General features: G+C 52.1%; 1 protein-coding gene across 2 annotated transcripts; it reads left to right on the top strand.

The window, feature by feature from the left end:
• Positions 1-673: 673 nt before the first annotated feature.
• SLC13A2 (solute carrier family 13 member 2) lies at positions 674-23,802 on the top strand. Of its 2 annotated transcripts, none has more exons than XM_043479874.1 (12): positions 674-836; positions 14,380-14,508; positions 15,243-15,379; positions 15,487-15,692; positions 16,382-16,562; positions 16,664-16,786; positions 19,298-19,516; positions 19,694-19,782; positions 20,073-20,194; positions 21,686-21,847; positions 22,523-22,604; positions 23,088-23,802. In XM_043479874.1, exons 1-12 carry the CDS (start codon positions 735-737, stop codon positions 23,249-23,251), a joined length of 1,716 nt encoding a protein of 571 aa, XP_043335809.1. In that variant the 5' UTR covers positions 674-734; the 3' UTR covers positions 23,252-23,802. The 2 variants fall into 2 exon arrangements, with proteins under 2 accessions (XP_043335809.1, XP_043335800.1); XM_043479865.1 differs by having other exon boundaries at positions 22,467-22,604.
• The last annotated feature ends 3,857 nt before the right edge of the window (positions 23,803-27,659 follow it).

The raw sequence follows: 27,659 nt of genomic DNA, 5'->3' as shown, positions 1-27,659 counted from the left end.
GCTTCTTCTGCCTTGGCAGGCGAGTTCTTTACCACTAGCACCACCTGGGAAGCCTGCACTATATACCTACGATAAGGCAATATGTCAACAAGCCAGTAGCTGTTCAAAATTAAGTCATTCTTCAACAGCACACAGTGAACACGAGATGGTCAGTCCAGGGGCTCTGACAGTCTCCTGGATACCTGGAAGGAGAAGGGCTTACTCTAGCCCTTCCTCAGTCCTAGACTGGAAACCCCAGAGGGCAGGGTGTCTCTGGAGGAAGGGCCACCCCACCCAGGGCCCCATATAAACAGCTCAGAGAACTCCGTTTTGCAGGAGTAGGTGGAGAGAGGAGCTGGGGAAGGTGTTCTGGGTCTTGCCCTGTGGATGCTGGCTGTGGGGCTTCCCAGGGACTTCCCCTCTCCAGCTCCTCTGGCTATAGCCCTTCACAGCCTCCACGCACAGAAAGAGTTAACTCTGGGCTTAACTTCTTGAAAGAACCTGAAACCTTTTTATTCCCTGATCTTGCCCTCCTCCCTTTCTTTGCAAAGTCTTCCTGATCTTTATACTTCCTGCAGGTCCCTCCTCCTTACTCTCACCTCCCGGACTCCAAAAACACTGATTGCCGGGGTGGGTCAATGGTTAACACTCCAGCGGCTTTATATAAGCCTGCCCAGCCGCCTACCTGCTCCACCGTCCGTCCTGCAGTTCCCTGAATCCAGAGGGTGACCAGGCAGCCCTCGTGGGCCCGCACCATGGCCACCTGCTGGCAGGGCCTGTGGGCCTATCGCTTCTACCTGATCGTATTCTTCCTACCCATTTTCCTGCTGCCTCTGCCCATCCTCGTCCCAACCAAGGTAAGGACTTGGGATTCTGGGCATAGGGAAGCTCCAAGAGAGCAGGGGAGGGACCATCTGCCCCGGGGTGGGGCATCTTTAGGACCAGCAAAGCCCACTCATCCCTGTTAGCCTGGATGTGAGGCTATCATCTCCTGGTCCTCCTGAGTCTTAGGGGTTAAGAGATCAAAAGCGGCTTTTGCTGGGTATCCAGTAGTGGGAGCTCAATGTGAATTGCTTAGGTCCACTTGACATCTATTGCCTTAGAAGGCAGAAAACCAGCTCCGTAAAGGAGGTGCAGGTAGAAGCAGATGGGGTTGATCAGGAGAGTATGAGCTGGTCTAGCAGCTGGAGAGTGAAAGAAGAGGATTAGAAGAAAACTGGCCTCAGGCAGTGTTTGCATTTTTAAGAGTACAAACAGAAAGCGAAGGTGCTCACCCGTGATCCCAAGAGCTAAGTTTCCTGCAGAGGAGGAAATTAATTAATCGTACACGCCAATCCTGCCAGTGGGCGCTACAGATGCACACTTTGAATGGAGGGGGAAATGTTACCGCTTCCTGCCCACCCCACGCAAGCAGCAGGAGTCATAACTTGGGCTTTCATTTATTGGAGTCCCCCACTGCATGCCCTGTACCACACACCCAGTAACCCTCTCCCCTGTCTTACGAAGCAGGTTCTGACTCCCATTTTACAGATGGGGAAAGTGGTCATCCAAAATCCCAGGGCAGATCCTGTTATCTGGAGCTCAGATATTACACACTTTGGGGACCATCTAGTAAGTAAAAGAAGACAAAATTATGAATCTAAAACTAATACAGAACTTTGGGAAGGGTAGAGTCCAGGAGGTGGCCTTGAAATCCAAGCTTCACAGGAAATCTGTCTCTGGCAAGTCACATAGACAGTGGCAGAGCTGGGGGTGTGGCCTGGCTATAAAGCCTGTGCTGTCTGCCTCCGGAACGCTAAGACTGATCCTGGCTCTGAACTTAGCCCCATCCCACACCCACTCCCCCGCCACCCGCCAGCTGCCCACTGAGCCAATTGCTCAGAGAGGGAAACTGAGGCAGGCTTTTTATTCAAGGTATTCCAAAAGGATAAGTAACCAGGGAGGTAGTAGCACGGCTCCTGGTCAGTGACAAGGCCCCGCTGACCTTTAAGATGACCCTCATCTCAGGCCAAAGCCAGTGGCATCTCTATGCTAAGGACCCATTAGATTGGCTTCCAAACAGGCTGAGTTAACCAAGTGTATTAACCCCAGAAGGAAGTATGGACAGGAACCGTGATTCCCATGTTACTCCCCAGGAAAGTACAGCCCAGAAAGATTTGGTAACCTGCCCACCGTCACACAGAAAAGCCCGAGTCAGTATGAGAAGCCAGTCTTCCTGGTGGGGGTGGGATGTGTCAGGAGGCCCTGTCTTCCCTGGGCTGTACCCCACCCGTCGCCTATCGCCTATCACCTGCTTCCTGCCTACAGATGTTGCCTCCCCTGTCCTGACTCAGATGAACTGCCCCAGGTCCTAACTGTGAGGCCGGCCCCTCCAGTGGGGCCCTAGCTACCAGTCCCTCTCAAGGACTTTGCTCCTGTAATTATCCTCTCATCTCCTGCATCATCAACTTTTCCCTCTTTTCCTGATCTCTCCCATCAGCATACAAACAAGCTTTAATACCAGTCTCATTAAAAAACAAAGTCTCCTTCAATCCTACAGTCCCTGAACACATGCCCACTTTCTCTGCTCTTTCTTACAACCAGAAGCCTCAGAGACTATCTACACTGCCGCTCTCTCCTCAGAAAGCTCTGCTCCCGAGACTCTACCTACCTAGAGGGCCCTCATCATGTCCCCGTCAGCATCCCGGTCACAGGACCCTTGGTGCCCACTCACCTTCCTCAACCACTCAGCAGCATCTGTCACAGCCGGTCCCCTCCTCTTCGCTGCACTGTCTTCTTTTGGCTTCTCCTGGGTTTCCTCTTCCCGTGACTACTTTTCCTGCCCCTTCTCTCTATCATCACTCCTGCCCTAGGGGATCTTCTGTTTTCTCCTGCCTTAAAAGCACCTCTAAAAAAAAAAAAAAAAAAAAGCACCTCTACACTGATAATTCCTCAATCGGTAACTCCAGCTCCTAATTCCAAACTTGCATTACCCAACTAACACAGGACACCTCCCCCGGATGAATCCTTCCTTTTTATGCAGAGTGCCTTTGGCATACTCAAAACACAATCCTGATCCCTCATCTCTCTCAGCTCCTTTTGATCTTATGTATCAAGAGAAGGCTCAACCATCCACCTCAGAGCCATTCCTGGTGCCTCTCTTTCCTTCACTTCCACAAGCACCAGCAGGTCCTGTTGACTCAATTTCCCCAAAATACACTGAATGGAATCACTTTCCACTGCCTCCACTCTGGTCCAGGCCACCACCGTTTCTCTCCCATCCCTACCCATCCCCAGACCATTCTTTTTTTTTTAATTGAAGCATATTTGATTTGGGGCTTCTCAAGTGGCTCAGTGGTAAAGAATCTGCCTGCCAAGCAGGAGACACAGGTTCAACCCTGGGTCAGGAAGATCCCCTGGAGAAAGAAATGGCACCCCACTCCAGTATTCTTGCCTGGGAAATCCCGTGGACAGAGGAGCCTGGCGGGCTAAAGCCCAGAGGGTCACAAAAGAGGTGGATATGACTTAGCAACTAAGCAACAACAATAGTTGATTTACAATATTGTGTTAATTTCTGCTGTACAACAAAGTCATTCAGTTGTACATATGTATTTTTTTTCATATTCTTTTCCATTTTTATTTATCACAGGATATTGAATATAGTTGCCTGTGCTATTTTAGTGGGACCTTGTTGTTTATCCATTCTCTATATAATAGTTTTCGCATCTGCTAATCCCAAACTCTCAATCCATTTCTCCCCCACCCCCACCTCCCCCTTAGCAAACACAAGTCTGTTCTCTCTGAAATGATGTATTCCTTTATTTCTTATTTATTCTCTGAGCCCCTAATTTACTTTGTGTGTGTGTGTGTGTGTGATCCCCTACTTTAGAATGTAAGCTCCATGAAGGCAGGGACTTTGCCTTTTTCCATGCAGAATCCCCGGTACCTGGCACATAGTAGGTGCTCAACAAATACTTGTCAAATCACTGAGTAAACAAATGAATGTGGGTAGAGATGGCCCTGTCCTCAATTCTTGCTGAGTCCCTGCTCTCTGCAGTGAATTCCAAGCTTACCTCCACACCCCTGGCCCCTAAAGTGGATAGGAGGAGGCCCAGAAAAAACTCAGCTCATACCTGTGTCCATATAATACTTGTTGACATTTCTTGAGTATTTTTTATGTGCTGGTCATTATGCCAAGCACTTCAAAGCACTAACCCACTTATTTCTCACAATAATCTCTGAGTTACTATGAGGTTACTACTTCCATCTCCATTTTACAGACATGTAAATCCCGAGTGGTAAAGGAATTTACCTCAAGTGCCAGCTAGAAAAAGGCAAAGTCTGGACTGGAATCTGGCCTTGGTCAATGCTGTCTAGGGATGCAGGGTGGTCCCCTGTTGAGTCACCTCTTGAGCTGTCTACCCTCATGTCTATCCAGCCATCAATCAATCCTTCCACTGTCATTCAGTCTAGGCTGTCTGTGGAGTGCTTGCTCTGTGCTAGGGGTTACTGAAAAGGAATATAGATGTTCTGTCTTCAAGTTGCTTTCAGTCTAGAGGACCATGTGTTCCTGCCACACAGACTATAGCCAGAAGCTCATAGGAGCTCAGAGAAGGGAGAAAATCCTTCCAACTGAGGTAAGGGAGAATCTGAGTTGGGACAGTGAGAAGCATTAGTGGAGGGCAGGCCGGGTGACAAGAATGCTAGGAGCAAAGGCGTGCCGTCTGGAAATAGTGTGTTTGAGGAATTAACAACAGAATCCTAGAACTTCCCATCACCCACTGGCCGGGGGGTTCCTAGTGGTTGGGGGACCGTGGGGTCTGAGGTCTTTTCAGTGCTCCCCCTACCCCGCAACCAGATACCTAAGAATGATGTGCCAGAAACCTTACCTCTATTCATTCACTCATCTGGAAAAGTATCACGTGACAGTTACTGTTTAGGTGCAGTGGGGTGGAAGGTAAGATTCAGGGAACTTGTGATCCTGGGGGTAAGGGTGGGGTGGAAAGACACACGAAAAGCACATACTTTTCATTGTCCACACAAAGAAAAGCATAAAGCAGGCTGTGACTATGTCTTGGGGAGGAGCTAGTGTAGACAGGGTGATCAGAGAAAGCCTACTGGGGTGCTGACATTTACCTTAGGACCTGACTGGCGAGTAAGAGCCAGCCAAGCCCAGCTCTGGGCCAAGAGCTGTCTAGGTAGAACCCACAGTGCAAAGGCCCAAGGCCAGGGGCAAGCTTGGCAAGGAAATAAGGCCAGCACCATGGCATGGAGACCCGAGTGAGCAGATGACCTTAGAGAAGTGGGGAGAGATCAGCCAAGGTCAGCCCTGCAAGGTCCAGGGAAGGAGTGAGGATTTTATGCTGAGGGTCAGGAGGGATAAATACTTGCTCAGAGGTCAAAAAGGCAGTAAGTTAGAGTGGTTGGTATTCAGTCCCTCAGCTGTGTCTAACATTTTGCAACCCCATGGACTGCAGCATGCCAGGATTCCCTGTCCTTCACTATCTCCTGGAGTTTGCTCAGACTCATGTCCATTAAATCAATGATGCCATCCAACCAAGTTAGAGTTGAAAATGCAAATATCTCCCAGGACCCAGCAGAACCACTCGTGAAAACTGTCTCCCTGTGGTACTGTGTTTGCCAGGACAGAGCATAGCTGAAATCCAGACTGTATTTACAGTAAGAATAGAGGGCAGGATTTCTTGCTCTGCAGTTTTGTTTGTTTGCTTATTTTTGTTGTTGTTGTTGTTGTTGTTTTGGGCCGCACTGCTCAGCATGTGGAACTTCCAGAACCAGGAATGGAACCTGCACCCTCTGAAGTGAAAGCATGGAGTCTTAACCCCTGGACTATCAGAGAAGTCCTTTTTGGTTTTTTGTTTGTTTGTTTTTAGGATTTCTTACTCTTAGGATATAAGACTAGTAGGTATGTGCATGCATGTGCACTTTAAATTCTGTGTGACTAAAATACCCTTGCACGGGTACTAAGTCGCTTCAGTCACATCCAACTCTTTGTGACCCTATGAACTTTTGCCCGCCAGGCTCCTCTGTCTGTGGGATTCTCCAGGCTAGAATACTGGAGTGGGTTACCATGCCCTCCTCCAAAGGATTCACATTTCCTGAGGCTCCTGCATTGCAAGGTGGATTCTTTACCGCTGAGCCACTGGGGAAGCCCAAAATACCCTTACTGCCAGCTATGCCTGAACCCCAAAGATGGACCAGTACGGTGGGCCTGAAAACTACAAAGAATTTGGACCTCGGTTCTGGGGCCTGCCTCTATATTTTGAGACTTCCTGGATCTTGGTTGAGATGGCAGAGTCCAGGAACAAATCAGGGGTTTTTGGAGCCAGATAGATGTGGGTCAAAATCCACTTGGTAGCATGAGCAGCCACGGGACTTTATCAAGCCTCTCCAAGCCTCTCACCTCTAAGAGGCCGCCGCTGTCCCAACTAAACGAGATGACCTGTGTGGGTAGACTACCTGGCACCCAGGGCTCGGTAAACAATGATTTCCTGTACCTTCTGCCCCTTGTCTGAATTCCAGACCCCTAGGAAACACAATGGGACTCCCTAGGTGGCTCAGAGATAAAGAATCCACCTGCCAAGCAGGAAATGTGGGTTTGATCCCTGGGTCAGGAAGATCCCCTGGAGAAGGAAATGGCAACCCACTCCAGTATTCTTGCCTGGAGAATCCCATGGACAGAGGAGCCTGGCGAGCTTACAGTCCGTGGTGTCACAAAGAGTCGGGCACAGCTTAGTGACCAAGCAACAACAAGGAAACACAACAGTGTTTCAGGCACCGTGTGGATACCCATATGCCCATAGATGACTTCTTCTATTCATGAAGATCTTGGTGTTCCCACCAGTGAAACAGGAAGGCAAGGCATGTCCCCTAGGGCAGTGAAGTGTGGTCCGTGACCAGCACTGGGCTGCGTGGAGTCAGGTTTGTGACCTCTGAAGGTCGTGAGAGTAGGAGCCAGCCTCCAAAGCCAGGGCAATTCCTAGGGAAGAGATAGAAGGTTCCCCAATTCAAACTTGGTCCCCAGATTACCAAATTGTGTCCACACTTCCAGCACCTGCTAGATGAAGGTCAAGCATGGGAAAACCAGAGAGGCTTTAGCAGAACAGTTTCCTGCTGTTGGGAATCCAACATCACTGCCCAGGGCTGTTGTGGGATCAGATGCACGGAGGAGTGTGGGAACGCTTCGCTTCTCTTCATCTCCCACCTGCTGGTTTGCTCTTGAGTGGACACAAGCGGGTCTGGCCCTGGCCCAAACTCTGATGTCAGGACTCTTCACCCCACTTTTGTTGTCTCTGACACCCGGACCCATCGTTCTTCCCTTTGGCCTCTTGAAGCAAAAGATGATGCAACAAATGCATTCACACGAAGGCACGGAAGTAAACTAAGATCAGCCAAATGAGATCAGGCGGAGGAGAGGAAGGGAGTCAGACTTCATTGCCTGCTTTTGGCAGAGCCTCAAAGGCAAGGGGTGGGGATGCTTTAGAGTGGAGAGAGGTAAGGCTTCAGGGGTGCCCTGACTGGAGGGTGCTGTCACGGGGACATTGCAGGAAGGCTAACTGGAAGCAGGGCTTTCTCTCTGATTGTTTGGAGAGCACATTTGGCTTTCACTGATTGGTCCTGAGTTGGAAGTGGTGGTAGCAAGTGGTGGGGGTGGGGGATGGGCTGCAAAATTAAAGAGACTGGCAAGTCATTGAGCAAATCCTGCCTTGTGGGGGCCAGTTGCTAGGGAGATTGTGGTTTGGCTACAGGACTGCGGCTGCAGAGACTGAAGGACCTATGTTTGCCTAAGGACTGGCCATTGTTGCCTCTTATGTTTAGTCTCTCAGAAGTATTTGGATAGGCCTATCATTCCTGGAATATAACACACACACACACACACACACACACACACACCACCCTGTACCTCCTTCCCCAAGTCCTGCCACATGGCTCCTCTCCTCAGGGTCACCATGCATCTAGACACTCAGGAAAGGCACCTAGAGTTTTTTCCTCCCACCTAACCCAGCAGCCATCACCCTCTGCCTTCCACCTCCTAATACCTCTGGAGTCTATCCTCTCTGTCCATATACACTGCCATGACCTTCTCTGAGCCCCTGTCATCTCCCCACTGGACAGCCCAGCCTGGCCACCTGTCAACTCCCAGCTTCCATGTCTGCAATCCATCTGCCACACTGTTGCAGGTATAAGCCCCCTGTTTTTATCTTGAGGCGATTGATTTATTTAATTAGGTGATACATGCACATTGTACAAAGTCCAACAGCACGAAAGAATGAAGCATTTTCTTCTGTGATGAATATAGACAACAAGCCACCATAGGATGAAAGATATTTTTGACTTTGCCACCTGTAGGAATCACAGATATTTTCAAATCGTATGAGAGCTATTGCCAGGACTTTGACATACTATTCACGTTCATCATGACTTTGAAATTACAGAAGCCACTTGCCAATGAAGAGCTTACTAGTTAAGAGTCACATTATGTCACTATCTTGCCCATTTTTCATATTTTAATAACTGTATTTCAATATAAGTGGTTTCCTTTGTGATCCTGTGCATTTTATTTAATGCATTTAAAAACATTATTCTAAGAAGGAGCTGGAAGGCTTCATCAGGCTGCCAAGGGGATCCTGGTACAAAAACAGGGTAAGAATTCTCGAATCAGAGATTTTCCTATATGTATACAAATACTTACAGACTTTTTAAAAAATCACATATGCAGCCTCCATGCAGTCTTTTAATAGACACACCAACCTGACCACGTCACTCTCTCTGTTTACAGTCCTCCAAGGATCTCCCCTTTTCACCTTTGTCTTCCAGATAAAGTCCTAGATTCCACTCAGGGCAAATGAGACTTTTCCTGAGCATTCCATCCCTTCCTCCACAAGAATGTGTTGGATCTTTTGTGCCTCATTCTGTCCCTCTATGCTTACTCCTTCATGCTGACACTTTTTCCCCCACCCACCAAACTCCTATTCATCCCTCAGCACCCACTCAATTTGCTCTCTCTGGAAGCCTTCCTCAACCCAGACGGAAGGAGGCTCAGAAAAGGAGCCCCTTCTCTGGGACCCCACTCTTTGGTCTCCCCTTTGCAATGGTGCTGGATGCCACTCAGGACCTTGCCTCACTCCCTAGACCCAGTAGCTCTCCCTGCCCGCAGCATTCCCACTTGCCAGGGGCAGAGGAGCAGTGGGATTAGCCTGCCCTGGGGTTAACCTTCAATCACCAAGAGGAATAAGATGTAACATCTTTGAGATTGTGGACATTTTTGCCCCAGGCTGCTCTGTGCCAGTAACGGGTAAAGGCCATGATGCCCGCAGGTCCCCACCCTGCCCACACCCAGGGTCCAGAGTCTGCCCTAGATTCCCTGGCACCATCTTTATTTATACCTCATGCATCCACCCTGGTTCCCCAGCAGCCCAGGAGCACGTTTCTCTGCCAAGTTTAACCCAGGCCACCTGCTCATTGTCATCCACAGTTCTTTACAGCTGAAACCTACATAGTCAAATCCTACATCCTCATGATAACTCGGCAAAGTGGGTGTTTCTCTTATTTCTATTTGTAGATAAGGACACTTCACAAAAGAGAGCAAAGTGTATACAGTTGGAAATGTTCAATATTTCTTATTAAAAAAAAAACCAAAGCTGAGAGATGTTAAATAGCTTGCCCAAGGACATGCAGCCATAAAGCTGGGCCTGGGCACTCAGGTTTTCCAACCTCTGACTTTTGTTTCCTATCACAAAAGAAGCAAGGTGCCAGCCTTGGGGTTTGGAAACCATCTGAATGTTTATCTTATCTGCTCGCTGTTGGTTTTGCCAGGTAGGCAATCCGCCATGACTGTGAACCAGCCCACACAGGGCAGTCAGACTCCCTGAGGGCTGGAGCCAGGCCTGAATCGTGTCTGTGCCCCAGTGCCTGATATTCATCCACTCATTCATCCAGTGTTAACTCCATAGAGGTGCTAGGCACCCTGCTGGTGTGAGCACAAACAGATCCAGACCCTGCTCCCCAGAGAGTATAGTTTGATGGCAAAGATGGATATTCATCATAAGAAATTTGTGAAAGCAAATGTTTAAGTACGGATTGTAATGAGTGCTATGCAGAAGAGGTAGGGGGACTTAGGGTGTAAAAATAAGGGAAAATTTACCTGAAGCCTATGGAGTTGAGCAGTGCAACAGGTTGAGGAGTAAGACAGTTGGGTCTCATGCCATAGGCCACCATCTGAGCTTGGTCAGCCCAAGATGTATAGAGATGGCAGCAAGGCAGAGGGTATCAGGTGGCCTAGGAGGCCAAGTCTGATTCCTAATTGCGCACTTTTTTTTCTTCTTACTGCACTGGGTCTTTGTTGTGGCATGCAGGTGTTCTCTAGTTTTGGAGCACGGATCTAGAGCACGTGGGTTCCGTAGTTGCGGTGTGTGAGATTAGTTGCCCTACAGCATGTGAGATCTTAGTTCCCCAACCAGGGATGGAACCCACGTCCCCTGCTTTGGGAGGCGGATTCTCAACCATTGGACCATCAGGGAAGTCCCCCGACCTCCCACTTCTATAGCGGGGGAATGCATTCCTTGGAATCAGACACATTGAGGGACCAAAAAGAAAGGATCCCCTGGGTTCTGTTCTCATTTCTGAGCCATGAATGTCACTGACTGTCTGGTGAAGACTCTGGGCCTTTCTCAGACTATTGCTTTGAAATGCACAAAATAAAATGTATGGGATGGAGAAGGAAACCAACCATTTTGGAACACGGTATAAAAGTATAAAAAAAAATTAATTGCAGTTCAGAAATATAAGTGCTTCCTTATTAAAGCATTAAATAAGATCCAGTGTTGATATAACTACTACCATAATTTCAAAATAGAGATGGATGTAAACAATATTTTGAGATGCATTTTGAGATCATTGCAACCACTGATCTCTGCAGGTCCCTAACAACTGACAACCACAATCAAATATCCTTGACAAAATCGCTGTTGGTACCGTCAACAGTTGTATGGTTTGGAGAATTCCCTGGCTGTCCAGAAGTTAAGACTCAGTGCACTTTCACTACTGTGGGCCCTGGTTCGATCCCTGGTGGGAGAACTAAGATCCTTCAAGCCTAGAGGTACGGCCAAAAAAGAAGCCAGCTATCCAGTTTTGTTGCCTGTGTTCATAACCTTAGTTAGATGTTAGCTAAAAGATGAACTAGTTTTCCCACCCAGCTTCATGGATCCTTGGCATTCCATGCCCAAGTTAAGAGCCCCATGAACCAGGAAGAGCAGGTCAGTGGGTTATGCTAAAGCTGGACTGACTGCCCGAGGGGGTGGGATGGGAACACAGGTCCAGAGCCACCAGGACCAGGGAAGACTTCCAAATGGAACTCTAATTTTGATTTTGACCCAGAGACAGACAGATACGAAGAGGGATGCAGGAAAGTTGTAAAGGAGTACAGAGGCCATGGATTCGACACACTGGTACTCACAGCTCCCTTTGGAGGGTGCAAATGGGGACCTGGAATTGAAGGAAGTTGCCCAGAGCCAGGCAACGGGAAGTGGCAGGCCCCAGCGAAAATGGTTCTGTTTGGATCCTGAGCTCTAACTCATGTCCATTCACCCTACTAGCCACAGCGAGCTTGAGACTGAAGGACACCCCCTACCTGTAAGGGGGCAAGCTCAAAGTAGAAGGCAAAACCCTGGGGCTCAAGAACCAGACAGTCTGGATTCTTCACTGATTTGTGTGACTTTGAAATATTTAATTTATTGGCACCTTTATTTCTTCATCTGTGAAATGAGAACAATAGTCATTTCTAAATCACAGAGCAACTAAATATAATTAGGAACCACCTGAAGGGTGGAGAGCGCCATGTCCAAGGAGCCAACCTCAGCGATACCTGTGCCGTTGTTTTTTGCAAAGCTATCTTCTTGAATCAGCGGAATCATCCACCCCAGCTCCCCTCCTCATCCCTGGCCTGAGAATTCTAGGGGGGGGAGTGCCACACTAGGGTCCAGAGGAGCTGGCCTGCCTGTAGCCTGCGGGGGAGGATGGGTAACAGGCCATGACATCACCGTAACTGAGAAAATGGTTGAAGAAACAGCCATTTCAGCAGAATCTACCTCCTGCTGGGGGAGGAAGAGGTGTTAAGTCTCTGCTCAAGGATCAAGGCATCCCCACCCATTGTGCCAATGAGTTCACGTACAGGGAAGAAAGGCGGTGGATGTTTCATGGAGAGAAAGTGAGCCTGGCATCAGAGATGCTTGGCTGTGCAGGCTACGCACCGCACCACCCCCCGGCCTGCCATTGATACGACTCCATGGGGAGTGCCCTGGGAATTGTGCCATCTTGGATACCTTGCCTGGGTTCCCACCCGGCTCTGCCACTCCCTGGTTCTGTGACCGTGAGCAAGACACATACCCCCTGGAGGTCATCTATAACATGAGACCACCACACCCACCCGTGGCTATAACTTGTTTAGTCGCTCAGTCGTGTCTGACTCTTTGCAGCTCCATGGACTGCAGCACGCCAGGCTTCCCTCTCCTTCACTATCTTCTGGAGCTTGCTCAGACTCATGTCCATTGAGTCGGTGATGCCATCCAACCATCTCATCCTCTGTTGTCCCCTTCTCCTCCTGCCTTCTATCTTTTCCAGCATCAAGGTCTTTTCCAATGAGTCAGTTCTTCACATCAGGTGGCCAAAGTATTGGAGCTTCCTTCAGCCTCAGCATCAGTCCCTCCAATGAATATTGAGGACTGATTTCCTTTAGGATAGACTGATTTGATCTGCTTGCAGTCCAAGGGGCTCTCAAGAGTCTTTTCCAACACCACAGTTCAAAAGTGGCTCTAACTACAAACTTGAAAACATCCAGCTCCTAAAAGTTACTCAGTAAACAGCAGCTTCCTCTCCCTGAGACCTTCCTTCCAACCTCAGGGTACTAAGGGCCTGAGGTATAAGCAGGGAGCCCAGCCCATACCAGGTGAAGAAGGCAAGAGGGGCCGGGCAGTTGAGACAGGTAAGAGAGGGGGGCCCCCCAGCCCCTTTGTCCGAGCAGGCAGCCCCTTCCTTTGGCAAACAAAGAGTGAGTGGGTGCCCCTGAGGAGGCTTGGCTCCAAGTACCGCTCCTGGAGGCTTCCTTCTGGCTAATGATTCCCCTGCCTGCCCTCCCTCCCCTGGCCTGCGGAGAGGCCCCGACAAGGCGGGTGGGCCCCTGACGTCTTCAGTTGGCCGACTTCCTGCTCTAGGTCCTCTCCAAGGCCTGAGGTCAGGGCTTCCTAGCTTTGGGAGCTTCCTGAGGGAAAGGGGGGCCTCTGGTACCCCAAGACTCACAAAGCCATGACTCAGGGTTTACTCCACAATTCTCCATACAACACAGAGATGGTGGAGCTTTTCAGATATTCTTCTTTTTTTTTAATGTTTATTTACTCTTTTGGCTGCCCTGGGTCTTAGTTGCAGCCCGGGGGAATTTCATTGTCATGTTCGGGATCTTTATTGTCATGTGCCAATCTTTCAGTTGTGGCATGTGAACTCTAAGTTGCAGTATGTGAACTCTGGGTTCTGGCATGTGGAATCTAGTTCCTCGACCAGGGATAGCACCTGGGCCCCCTGCATTGGGAACTTGGAGTCTTAGCTAATGGACCACCAGGGAAGTCCCTCACATATTCTAGAAATGTGAATAACACCTCCTGGAGTTGTGCAATGCAGTGGTCATGCCAGAATCACTTGGAAGGAGACTCATGTCATTCCCAAAACTTTTCAATGATTAGTGAATCATTCAGAAAAGGTTTGCTCTGAAGCCTCCTGGGTCCTGAGCTCCGAGGATCCAGATGCTGCAAAACTGACTCTGTTCTCATGAAACTCACCTGCTAGCAGAAGGAACAATTACTATTTAATCATCATACAAATAGATGTATTCTTACAGACTCTTAATAAAGGAGGGAGGGTCAGAGCTCCAGGCAGTGCTCCACAATTCCCAGGCCCTGGTTTCATTGAGATGAGCCCCCCATCTTATCTAAGAATCCTCATTCAAGCCCCCCTGCAATCCCCAAGGGGATAGGATTATATCCAACAGCTAGATTATAATGTCTAGACTCCCCAAGGCTAAATACAAGGTGGTGAGTGTTTTGCTTTGTTTTCTATTTCCATTTTTACTTTTTTTTGGCCACACTGCACGGCACGAAGGACCTTAGTTCCCTAACTAGGGATTGAATCTGCACCCCCTGCAGTGGAAGCACAAATTCTTAACCACTGGACTGCCAGGGAGGTCCCTATTTCCATTTTTAAATGAGACCTTGGGTTTGGGAATCAAGGGCTATGAGTTTTACAGGGTCTCCCCGCACTATTACAAAGAGTCTGTTTCCTCTGGGGACAGGAGGTGATGTGATTTTGAGATACAGGCCTGCCCCTTCCAATAGCGTGCTGTTCCCCTCCTGCCTGCAGGAAGCCTATTGCGCCTACACCATCATCCTCATGGCGCTCTTCTGGTGCACCGAAGCGCTACCACTGGCCGTCACTGCCTTCCTCCCCGTCATCATGTTCCCCATGATGGGCATAATGACTGCTTCCACGGTAAGCTTCCCCATTCACAGGAGGACGTGCTCCCAAGGATGGAGGGGTCTGCCCTAGGATGGTGATGATGGAAGAAGCCTCATCAGAGGTAGAGCACGTGGAAGACCAGTCCCTGCCTCTGCCTGGCAGGTCGGGGAGCACTGAGGGAGGAGTCAGCTAGAAGACCAGGAGGAAGGCATTCTAGAAATGCCAGGGGCACAGTTGGTGTCAAGAGTTAATTCAAAGTGGAAGCAATTAGGCCTAGACTAGGGAGGGAAAGGGTACTTGATAGCCAGCCAAAGATCCTGTCTCCTTCTAGTTCGGTGGTTCTGAAACTTGACCATGCACCACAATCACCTGCAGGGCCAGTTAGACAAAGATGTTGCTGGGCACCACCCCAGAGTTTCTGATTTCATAGATCTGAGGCAGGATCTAAGCATTTCACTTCTAGCAAGTTCCAGGTCGGTGATGATGCTGACTCAGGGACCACAGAGAACCATGACGTTAGCTTCTGAAACAGCATTAAATTCTTCTAGTCAGTGGTTTGAAGCATGGAAGGATTCAGGCTAGACGACCTCTCAGTCATTGCTGACAGGAGACCAGGTTAATCAGAAAGAGAGGAAACTGCTTAATATTCAACAATGGGGGATCCAAAGACCATTTCCATTTGGGTCCAAGAGCCCAGGGAACCAACCTCTCTCTGTTGGCAGAAATATCAGTGTCGGCACCCTGTAAGCCCTGTCCCCACCTGCCAGGTCAGCCTTGAGTACCTGAAAGATACCAACATCCTATTCATTGGGGGGATGATGGTGGCCCTCGCCGTGGAGAACTGGAATCTGCACAAACGCATTGCCCTCCGCGTGCTCCTCATCATCGGGGTGCGGCCCGCCCTGTGAGTCCCCACAGACCAAGACGGGAGGGCCTGAGGTGCTGGCGATCTGGGCCGCCAGTCCCTGCAGAAATGCTGGAACACCGGTGTGTGGGTCTGTCCATCACTAGGCTGATCCTGGGCTTCATGTTGGTTACGGCCTTCTTGTCCATGTGGATCAGCAACACGGCCACCACCGCCATGATGGTGCCCATCGCCCATGCCGTTCTGGAGCAGCTTCACAAGATGCCCACAGACAGGGATGTTGAGGAGGGCAGGAACAACCCCGCCTTTGAACTCCAGGAACAGAAGGAAGAGACCAAGCTTGATGAGAAAGGTGAGGCCAGGCCCTGCCCCAAACCCCTCTTGGGGAGGGTCTGAGATGACCTTCATGATAGGAGGAGTCATTTGAGCACCGAATTTTTTTTTAACTTTTGGCCACACCCCCACGGCATGTGGGACCTTAGTTTTCTGACTGGGGATCGATGCTGTGCTCCCCCTGCATTGGAAGACAGTCTTCACCACTGGACCGTCAGGGAAATCCATATTTTGGCATCTTTTGGGACGGATGAGGGAAGCAAGAAGTTCAGTGACCAGCTTGTCCTGGTGGGCTGAGATTTTTCCTGGTTTTGAAATGAAAAGTCCCACAGGCTGGGAATTCCCTCAGTCCTGGGGAAACGGAGATGCTAGGTGACCCTGGCAAGCCGAGAGCAGGAGCCTGGGTGGGCCATCAGGGGTCCGGGCTCAATTCTTCCTGTGCAATTTGGATAATCTTCTTCCCTTCTCTGTGCCTCAGTTTCCCCTCTCCCAAGAGAGGGGTTGGGCCCAGTGGTATCCGAGGGTCACTCCATCCTGAGACCCCAGGGAGTGCCCGCCCTTCCAGACCTGGGGGCAGCTTCCACCCTCCCCCCAGCCCGGGTCTGGGCTGCTAAGCGAAAAGGCGCCCCAGAGGCCATGGAGCCCCTGCCATGCTCCCCGAATCTGGCCCTGCACCCACTCCCGACCCCACCTCTCCCTTGTTCCCAGACAACAAGCAGGATCACCCTGCTCCACCGACTCCTTCGGAGTCCAAGACACAGCAGAACAAGGAGCAGCTCCGCTTCAGCCAGGGCCTGAGCCTGTGTGTGTGCTACTCGGCCAGCATCGGGGGCATCGCCACCCTGACCGGCACCACCCCCAACCTGGTGCTGCAAGGCCAGGTCAACTCGTGAGTGATTGAGGGGGAGAGGGTCTGCATTCTGACTGGGGGACAAAGGGAGCTGGCCGGCCACCGGGCAATGCCACACAGCAGCCCTTATTCCCCTTCAGGATCTTCCCCCAAAATGGCAACGTGGTGAACTTCGCCTCCTGGTTCGGCTTTGCCTTCCCTGCCATGATCATCTTACTGCTGCTTTCCTGGGTGTGGCTACAGATCCTCTTCTTAGGATTCGAGTAAGTGGCAGAAAGGGGAAGAGACGCCCAGGTGCCTGCCCTTACCCTTTGGGAGCACCCAGTTGCATACCCAGGTAGCCTTTCGGGAAAGGACATAATCACCATCTCAGTGAGCAAACCTCTCCCCACCAAGGCCCTTCTGTGCCCTTGATCCCCCATTGGAGGGAAAGGTTGGAGAGTATTATCCCATCTATTAGATAGGCAAACTGAGGTTCGAGGCACGGTCCATAGCTAGACATGTCAGTGCTGGGATTGAAAACCAGATCTCCTGGTGCCCAGGCCAGGTCCCATTCCATAATGATCCACAGTCCTCTCGCGGGTGCTGAAGGAGTGCACGCTATGAGCTTGGTCAGTTACAGAAGTGCTGACGCTTGTGCTCCTACTACGTGCCTGGTCCTGAAAACACTACAAGCGTTAGGCACGGTCCTTGTCCTGGGAGCTCACCATCTCATGGGTGATGACAAGGTAGGAGCACGGACAGACGGAAGCCTAGGTGAGTGGAGATTCCAGAAGGCCCCTGGCAGAGATGACACCTGAACTGAATCTTGCTGAGTTAGAAGTCAGCCAGGTAGAAGATGAAGTAAAGGCATTCAGCAGCAGGAATAGCTTGTACAAAGAGGCAAGAAAGAACATGCTGGGTTTGGGGAAACTCCAGTTCTGTGTGGTTGAAACGTAAAGAGCAAAAAAGGAGTATAAGCGGGCTTCCCTGGTGGTCCAGCGGTTAAGAATCTGCCTTCCAATGTAGGGGATGCAGGTTCCGTCCCTGGTCAGGGAACTGAGGTCCCACATGCTGCTGGGCAGCCTGCCCACCACAACCAGAGAGGAGCCCGCATGCTGCAACCAAGACCAGTTGCAGCCAAAAAATATTTTTTTTAAACCACAAAATAAAAAGCATTTAGTTGCAAAAGAAAAAAGGTAATTATTTTTTAAAAAAGGAGTATTGGGATACAAATTTGGAGAAGGCAGCAGGGAGAGATTATGGGTGAATCTTATGTGCCGCCTTGCTCTTGAGGCCAAGAGTAGTAGAGAGGTTTTATTCTGACTTCCAGCCCTTGTCACTAGAGCTCCAAGTTGAAAATCATGTGAGACCTTTCTGAGGCTCAGTAGGAATCAAGTCTGTGATTGATTCATGATGTCTGCTAGGAGTTCAGCCTAGGAGTGGTGGCATGAGTGTTACTGTGATATAAGTTGTTATTTGTCCTTCCTACCCAGGCAGGGGGAGTCACGGAAAGTTTTAAAGCATCGTTGCTATAACATGGCTTGGGCAGGTGCAGGGAAGTTGGGTTGAGGTTGGGGCTGATACAAAGCAAAGTGTTAGTCAAAGAGACCAGTGCAATGCCAAGCACCATAAAGGATTTTAAAAAATGTGTGAAACGTGATTTTTGCCCTCAAGGAACTCACAGTCCAGCAGGGGAGTTGAGATTTGCCCAAGCGAAGAGTTAAACATCAACGTGAGTTAAACCAGCACACGTGGAACAGGCTGCAGACCCCTGTGCTTCTCTGGACAGTGCGGGTGGGGCTCGCGCTGGCAGAGGGTGCCCAGAAGCGGTAGGAGAGGGAGGGGAGGATTTCCTCAAAGGTTATTGGAGGAGAGGAGTGATGAGTCAGGGCCAGAAGGAAGCACGGGTTCCAGGCTTCTGGGGCCTTCTCACTCGGAGCAAGAGAAAGCTCAGCACAAGAAAACTCCTGGAAGCGTGGAGGGGTCAGTGAGACCGATGGAGCAGGGCCGAGTACAGGGAAACCCCACCCGCCAGCCCCTCTGCTAAATAAGAGCCCTGAAAAAGCAGTTGTTTGTTCAGTCACTCGGTCGTGTCTGACTCTTTGCAACCCCATGGACTGCAGCACACCAGGCTTCCCTGTCTGTCGCCATCTCCCAGAGCTTGCACTCATGTCCATTGAGTCGGTGATGCCATCCAACCATCGCATCCTCTGTCGTCCCCTTCTCCTCCTGCCTTCAATCTTTCCCAGCATCAGGGTCTTTTCCAATGAGTCAGCTCTTGGCATCAGGTAGCCAAAGTATTGGAGCTTCAGCTTCAGCATCAGTCCTCACAATGAATATTTAGGGCTGATTTCCTTTAGGACGGACTGGTTTGATCTTGCAGGCCAAGAGACTCTCAAGAGTCTTCTTCAACACCACAGTTAGAAAGCATCAGTTCTTTGGTGCTCAGCCTTCTTTATGAGCAGAGTTTACAAGCCAGAGTCTTCTGCTTTTCTTCCAGAACGTTGAGGGCATCAAGGTCTTAGTGTAGTAACCCTAAGGAGGCCTCTGCATGTCTCAGCCTTTAAGACACAGGCACTCCTGGGAGTTCCCTGGTGGTCCAGTGGTTGAGACTTGAGCTTTTCACTGCTGTGGCCCAGGTTCAATCCCTGGTCAGGGAACTAAGATCCCTCAAGCAGCTTGGCGAGGCCAAAACAACAATCAAAAAGAAACAAAACCTCAGGCACTCAGAGCCCCTTGCTCCCCTGCCCGGAGTGGGGGCCCTCACAAGCTGTCCCCACCCCCACCTGCAGCTTCCGGAAGAACTTTGGCTTGGGGGACCAGAGCAGAGATCAGGAGCGAGCAGCTTTCGAAGTCATCCGGAGAGAGCACAAGCTGCTGGGCCCCATGAACTTCGCGGAAAAGGCTGTCACCCTCCTCTTTGTCTTGTTGGTGGTGCTCTGGTTCACTCGGGAGCCAGGCTTTTTCACGGGCTGGGGTAACCTGGCTTTTTCCGACGAGAATGGGAAGAGGTAAGGATTGTGGGGAGGAGAAATACTTCTGGGAGGAGGGAAGGAAGCAGGGCCCCCAACTCAGAACAAGAGGGAAGTTGGCACGTCTAGGGGAGGGGTTCCTCTCCAGCCCCCCTCCCCCTCGTGACCCTGAGTAGCCCTGAGCCTCTAAGCCTGCCCTCCCTGCCCCACCCACAGCATGACATCCGATGGGACAGTAGCCATCTTAATCGCTGTAATTATGTTCATCATGCCCTCCAAGATCCCAGGGCTGACTCAGAAACCAGGTAAGCACCTGGCCTGGGGCAGGGAAGGGCCTCTGGGCAGACCCTGCCTTCTGGCACTCAGCCTCCCTCCCACCATTCTCGGCAGGAGTAGACAAAGCCCAGAGAAGCTGGGCTGACTTGCCAAGGGCACAGGGACTCAGGGACAAAGCCAAGATGTGGCAGAACTGAGGGTCCCTCTCGCCCATGCATTAAGCTCTGATCAAGACTGCTTGGAGAGTCCCCAGGGGGAGGGGAGGGGAGGGAAAGCCTGTTGGCTCCCGGTGACCCACCCTCTTCTGCTTGGGGAGTAGGAAACCCAGGGAAGCTGAAGGCCCCTCCTGCCCTCCTCACCTGGGATATAGTAAAAAAGAAAATGCCTTGGAATATCGTGATCCTTCTGGGTGGTGGCTTTGCCCTGGCCAAGGGCAGTGAGGTGAGAGACCCCACCCCCTTCCCAGCCCCGTTGGTGGGAGACCCTGTGACAGAGAAAGAGGGGCCCTGCTTCTCTCGCACACCGGGCAGCCCTGACCCCCCACGTGGGAGCCCCCTGGTGGGCAGAGTCTTTGCAGCAACTGGAGAGACAGGTAAGAGCACTAAGGGAGGGGGAGAAAACTCAGGCCAGAGGGACCTCTCCCCAGTCGGGTTCTCAAAGCCAAAGAGAAGGCAGGATTTTTCTGGTGAGTAGGGACTGTACTCAGGACCACCCAGGCCCTTCCCTCACCCCCTGCCGGACAGAGAATGCCGCAGCTCTAACACCAGGGACTAGAGGGAAGGCACTGGGTTGATGCAGTTTGTTGGCTGAAGCCACCAGGGGGCGCCATGATCATACCCAGCCAGGCTCTGGGGACCGGGTCCTCATTCTGCAGAGCCTCCATCCAAGAGGGGAATCATGAACCTGCACCCCTAGGCCACGGGATTCTGTCTAAGCTCATTCACTTCATAGACAGGAGCTTCCCTGGGTCAGGGATTGCTGAGTTCAACCATCAAGCAGTCACTGACTGTGCCAAGCTCTGTGATGGGTGTTGGGTGCTAAGTGGGTGATGGTATATAAAATAAAGTCCCAACTCCCTGGGATTTACAGTGTGGCATTACAGGAACCCTTCTGACCCTGTGGACTGCCCCCATCCCCCTTCCGACCTGTTCCCAGCTTCTACCAGAGCCTTTCCCCCGTCCCTCCTCGCCAGGAGCAAGGTCCCTTCTTTCCCAACCTGCTGGGCTGGTGGGGGCAGGGAGGGGGCTAAAGTTGGCCAGGGACCCCCCAGAAGAGAGGTCAGGAGAACAGGAGTCAGTGGGGTCAAAGGTCTTTTCTCCCACCAAGTCCCACGTTTCCCAAGAAAGCCCTTTGACCCCTTCTCTTTGCTACCCATCTCTTTCTCCCCACATCCAACTGTCCTTCAAGAGGAAGAAAGGGGGCTTCTCTGGTGGCTCAGTGGTAAAGAATCCACCTGCCAATGCAGGAGACAAGGGTTCGATCCCTGCTCCGGGAAGATCCCACATGTCATGGAACAACTAAGCCCATGTGCCACAACTACTGAGTCTGTGCTTTAGAGCCCGGGAATCGCAACTACTGAAGCCCAAGTGCCCTAGAGCCCATGCTCCGCAACAAGAGAAGCTACCAGCAATGAGAAGCCTGCACATCACAACTAGAGAGTAGCACTCCTTGCCGCAACTAGAGAAAAGTCCGTGCAGCAACAAAGACCCAGCACAACCTAAAATTAATTAATTAATTAATTGATTTTTTAAAAAAGCAGGAGAGGGAGACTTTGGTTTCAGCTGGGTCTCTTCGTTCCCTCTCAAGCTGCCCTTGACTCTGAAGACTCTAGAGAGGTGCGGGCAAGAGCAGGACCCTCCCCAGAGCCTCAGCCGGGGACTCTGGGGCCTCAAGCAGCCCAGCCTCTCACCCACCGCCCTCCTCTGCCCGCAGGAATCGGGCCTGTCGAAGTGGCTGGGGGATAAGCTGACCCCACTGGAGAGTGTGCCGCCTGCTGCCATCGCCTTTATCATCTGCCTCCTGATTGCCATCTTCACTGAGTGCACCAGCAACGTGGCCACCACCACACTCTTCCTGCCCATCCTGGCCTCCATGGTGAGCTTGGCCCGGCAGACTCACCTCCTCCAGGGAGCCCTGCTGCCCAGCCCAGCCAGGGTCAGAGTGACCGCCTCTCCTCTCACTTCCAAGAAAGGACCCCCAGCCTCCACCCTTCCCCAGGCTCTTCAGTAACCTTGGGCCCCAAGGCCCTCTGGCCCCTGACTCACTCCATCCCTGGTGACGTCACCCCTGGAGTATCCTGCTGGGGCTCACTGGTGGCCCCACCCCACAGCCCTGGCCCAGCTCCGGTTCTGGTCGTTCCTGAGGTGATGGCGTGAAATTGCTTCCCGGAGCGTCCCTAGCCCCTGCTTCCCCAGGCGCGTTCCCGCAGCCTTTGATGACGGCACTCTGAGCCCCTTTGAGATCCGTTTTATGAGTCCCTCCCCTTCCCACACCCCACTGGGCAGGGCCGCACACTTATCCCCTCCAGAGAGGTCAAGGGGCCCTTCTCAGGTCACCCAGTGCCCTCTGGCAGAAGTGGTGGGCTCATGGCCAGAGTGGGTATTGGGGTGGGGGGTGGGGGTTGTCCCTCAGAGAGGGAAGGAGAACTGGGGGTCACGCCTTCCCCTCTGGGAGGGGGGCTGAGACCATCTCTGCCCACGGTCTCCCCCTCCAGTCGCAGGCCATCTGCATCCACCCTCTCTATGTCATGCTCCCCTGCACCCTTGCCAGTTCCCTGGCCTTCATGCTGCCCGTGGCCACCCCGCCCAACGCCATCGCCTTCTCATTCGGAGGCCTCAGAGTGACAGACATGGTGAGTGGCAGGGGTCTCGAATGCCTCGGCACGAGCCGCTCTGTCTTTCCATCTTGGTGGGCCACAGGGTAGCTTAAAGCCACTGAGGTCCTCGGAGTTGACGGTGGACCCCACTGGGGAAGGTGATGGGGGGAGGGTGGGGCGTGATCCCCACTTGAGGGCCTTCAGGCCCTGCAGCCCTTGGCCACTGAGAGGGAGAGGAGGGGTGAGGAATGCAGGGAAGGCACTGCGAGGCCAGGCACCCACCCACGGGAGATGGACTCAGAATAAGACCCAGGGCCCTGGGAGCTCCCCTTCCCCCTGTTAGCACCGGGAGTAAAGTCGTGGTAGGGACATCGCCTTGTGCTGCAGGTTAGACTCAAAGGAGGACTTCCCAGGGAGAGTTTTGCTAGTGAGAGATCTCTGAGCACCTGTGAATACCTAAGGGCTAGGTGCTGGCCCTGCTCAGCACCCACGCATTCAGATTGGCTCTCCTCACCCCAGGCCCGAGCGGGATTCATGCTCAACGTCATCGGGGTTCTGGTCATCACGCTGGCCATCAACAGCTGGAGCATCCCCATGTTCGACCTGCACAACTTCCCCTCCTGGGCCCAGTCCAACACCACAGGCCTCTGCGGGGTCAGCCAGGCAAACGTCACAACATCTAGCCCCTAGTCCAAGGGATAATCTGGCCCAAGCCAGAAAGACCCACCTCGTTCCTACTCCTGTGAGCTGGGAGGGGACACCAGGCTCCAAGCCAAACGTTGAAAGGCACATGTATATCTAACCTCATGTGTGTGTGCAAGGAAGAGGTATGTGAGCTCAGTCCTGTGTGTCTGAGGAAAGTGTGTGTATGTACATGTGTGTGTATGTGTAAAGATGGTGTATCATGTGAGGATGTTTGGCAAGGGGGGATTGTGTATGTGCACATGATCCGAGGTGTGTACACTTGACCGCGTACGCGTGTGAGGTCACAGACATGACAATGTGCTCTGTCTGGCATTCCAGGTCTTTGTCTCCCCAGCTTGGTGGGCGACCAGACCCCTTTGTCCTCTATTTATTGAAACTCAGGGTTAGAGCCGCCTGGGCAGCAAAGCCTACCAGCGGTTGTCATGGCAACAGTCTCTGGGACCGGCCCAACATACTGAGTTCTCCCCAGCCTCTCAGGTTTGGGGGGAGGGTTCAAATATCAGCCCCATTAAAGTCTTGCTGTAGAGTGTGTGGTTGGTTTTTCATGGCACTTTCCAGGGCTGGGTCCCCAAACGTGGTTCAGGCCCCAGGTTGGGGAAAATGCTGGGAGGGGGACCTGGCATCTATCCTGGATGGCGGCCCCCTTGGCACCCTTCCCACCCAAGGGAGAAGGTAATGGCCAGGAACCTCTGCCAAGGCCAACTGGAGTGGGCGCAGCCACCCAGGAAAGCAGCACTGACGTCACCCGGCCTGGCTAATTGGGAGCTGCCAGTCCCTGCGTGTCTTAGAGAAAACCAGCCTCCCGGTTCCCAGAGCACTCCCTGGGCATTTACATAAAACCCTCTGCCCCTGCCAACTCCTCACCGACCCCTCCACCAGCTGGAAAAACCAGTCCCTCCAGACCAGGGGAGGCAGGCTGACCCATGCTAGGGGCCCAGAAAGATGGACCCTCACCCACAATGGCAGCCTGCAGCAGGACGAATACACGTGAGGCTCACAGGAACAGGTTCAAAGCCGTGGCCTTCTGAGTCCAGGACCGGACTGCACTCTGGATCGTTCTGCCTCCCAACCTCCCTTCCCCAACTCTGCCTCACCGCCTTCATGAATTCCAGAATTTTCCTTTATCTGGCAAGTTAGGGTGGGGGCGGGGAAGGATGTTACCACCTCCTTCATCCATGCTCAACATCCCTTCCTGGCTGGAAGATCACCTGCATGGAAGTTTCCAAGGATCTTGTCCAGTTCCCTTCTTGTGCAGCCGGAGGAGAAAAAAAAAGAGAGATTTTTGTTTTTTTCTTCATGCCCAATAAAATAGGGAGCTGAGTTGTGAAAAGAGAAAACCATAAAGGATTTAATTCTGGATTTCCCCCTGGGCTGGCGCCGGGGGGTTGAGGGTTGAGGGGAGGCACGGATGGGAGGAGGCTGCTGCGTGGGGTTGGGGAGCACGGCTGTCCCCAGGGGACAGGGGACGCTGACAGGACATGCCAGACATCCAGCAGAGTGAAGAGTGTCAGGACAGGGGCCCCGCACCCACCCCAGCCCCCCAGGCTGGCATTCCTCACTCATGAAGCACAGTCATAAATCATGGCTCGCACCCAGACCCACACTAGGACCCCACCAAGGCCCCAGGCGACAGCCCCCACCCCCACTGGGAGCGGGCTGGCCCCAGAATGGTGAGACTCCTGTGGGGGCTTACCCACAATGCAGTGGGCTCCCAAGGGGGAGGACCCTCTGCAAACTAGGACTTTCTTTGCGACCCTGGTTGGGTACCCATGGTCCAGCCCTGGCTGGGGAAGAGATGGGCGTGCTTCCTAGGGGACACAAGCCCTCCAACTGTTCTCAGCTCCCCTTCACACCTGTCTGATTCCCCCTCAGTCCTGCTCAGAGAGGGCCAGATGTACATTGAGGTCGCACAGCAGCCCCGGGGAGATGAGGACTGGGCCTGCCTTCTCAGGGAAGGAGGTGGACAAAAAGTGGCCTGAGGGGTGAGGGGGCGGCCATGGTGGGTGCCCTGGCAGAGCACAGGGCAGGCTTCCCCAGGTGCTTAGAAATCACCCTCCACAGCAGGCGGGAGGGCAGAGACGGGAGGCAGGCGGCACCTGTTGGCCTAATCACCATCATTAGCTGGGCAATAAAGTAGCACAGAGGGCTGGAGCCAGCCTTTGAAGGAAGGGCCTGTCAACCCAGGTCGGGTTTGAGCAGGTGGCCTAGCAGCTCAGCCGCTCCTGGGCACACACACTCTGGACCGCAGGAGGATGGGGCTCTGTGGAGATGGAGGTCTATGCCCTCCCAGCCTGGGTCCCACCCTCTCCTCCATGGCTTCCAGAAAGGCAGCAAGGGATTTTGGGTGTCTCCTTCCAGCTGAACCTGTGCAGTGCTGGGACTCAAGAACATCTATGGTAGTGAGTTCCCCATTGCTAGAGGAGATCAATGAGGCCCAAACAACTTGAGGACAGTCTGCCTGATGCTGCCGTGTCCCCAGTTCCTAGCAAGAGTACGGTGACTGTTGTATGAATGATAAACATATTAGAAGAATGGGGGGGGTTCTGGCTCCTGGAGAGAAGTCTGACCTCAAATCCCCTTTCCAGGCTGCTGTGTGTGGAGTGCTATGTGATCTTGAGCCAATGTCACCTTTCAGGCTCATCAGATAGACCCAGTTTTTCCCTGCCCCGGTCCCCTAGGGCCCTGGGAATGTCCCTGGTAACCTCCCCCCTCTTCTTGCTGGCCAACCCCAGCCCCAGAGGCAACTGTAGCAGCCAGAAGGCCCAGCGAAGAGCTACCAAGCCAAGTGTTTTTTTGGTTTTTTTTTTTTTAATATTTATTTGTTTATTTGGCTACGTCGGGCCTCAGTTATGGCACGCAGGATCTTCCTTGTGGCATGCTAGATCTTTCTTTTCTTTTTTATTTTTAATGCTAGATCTTTCATTGCGGCACCTGGGCTTAATTGCCCCACAGCATGTCAGATCTTAGTTCCCTGACCAGGGATCGAGTTCATTCCCTGCGTTGGAAGCCAGATTCTTAAACACTGGACCACCAGGGAAGTCCCAAGCCAAGTGTTTTAAGGAAGAACCTGGCAGGGTAGAAAATGGGTGCTTGTTAGGAGGCTGGAGAAGGTGGGAGAAAGGGATATTAATCCCCCCGCTGGTTTCACCTTGCTTTGGTCTTTAGGCCAAGGGAAGCTCTCCTAGGCCCCTTGGGGGCTCAAGCTGTGACTTTCCTGTCTCCCCAAAGTCTCAGCAGGGAGGCTGCTTCCTGAAATGGGAGGGGTGAGCTTCACAGGAGAGTGGACAGTGCACCCGGGGGTGAAGGCTTAGGGGTGGGGTTCAATCCCTGGGTCGGGAAGACCCCCTGGAGAAGGAAATGGCAACCCACTCCAGTATTCTTGCCTGAAGAATCCCATAGAGGGAGGAGCCTGGTAGGCTACAGTCCACGGGGTCACAAAGAGTCGGACACAACTGAGCGACTTCACTTCAGTCATGATTAGCAGAGCCAAGAGGTTTTACTAGGGGCCTGAAAAGGGTGAACTTCCACCCCAGGGAAAGGAGAGGGGGGGGGACAAAACTGGAGGCAGGTTGGGAGGATTGTGACAGAGATTCAAGAGAGCTGCTCTTGGGCTTCTTTGGTGGCTCAGTGGTAAAGAATCCACCTGCCAATGCAGGAGATGCGGGTAAGATCCCTGATCCCGAGAGGATCCCATATGCCCCAGAGCAACTATGCCTGAATGCCACAACTATTGATCCCACAAGCTGCAACTATTGAAGCCCAGAGCCCGTGCTTGGCAATAAGAGAAGCCACCGCAATGAGAAGCCTGTGTACCGCAACTAGAGAGTAGCCTCCACTCGCTGCAACTAGAGAAAAGCCTCTGTAGAGACAAAGACCCAGCACGGCCAAAAATAAAAATAAATATATATAATTTTTAAAAATGAATAGAAGTTTTATTTTTAAAGAACTGCTCTTTTATTTAAATACTGATTTATTGATTTATTTGGCTGCACTATGTCTTGTTGCAGGATATGAACTCAGTTTCGCCATGTGGGTTCTAGTTCCCTGACCAGGGATCGAACCCAGGCCCCCTGCATTGGGAGCTCGGAGTCTTAGCCACTGGACCAGGGAAGTCCCCAAAGGAGCTGCTCTTAATGGTGGGGAGACTCACAGAACTGCAGATTCCTGGGTCACACGGAGAACAACACAGAGATACGTGAACAGACACCTGCGTACATAGTTACACATTCACGGCCACTCACAGCTCTTCAGACACCCAGACTCGTTCACAGACACACACACGTGCATACATGGTCACAGACATTTGTACCTGCACTCACTCAGACACCCATGGAAACCCGGATGCCTAAACGCACAGTGTCCGACCTGAGTGTTCTCAAGTACAGA

The sequence above is a fragment of the Cervus canadensis genome, chromosome 1, assembly GCF_019320065.1.
Source record: "Cervus canadensis isolate Bull #8, Minnesota chromosome 1, ASM1932006v1, whole genome shotgun sequence".
NCBI classification, from domain to species: domain Eukaryota; kingdom Metazoa; phylum Chordata; class Mammalia; order Artiodactyla; family Cervidae; genus Cervus; species Cervus canadensis.
This window is presented reverse-complemented; position numbering and strand designations above follow the sequence as displayed.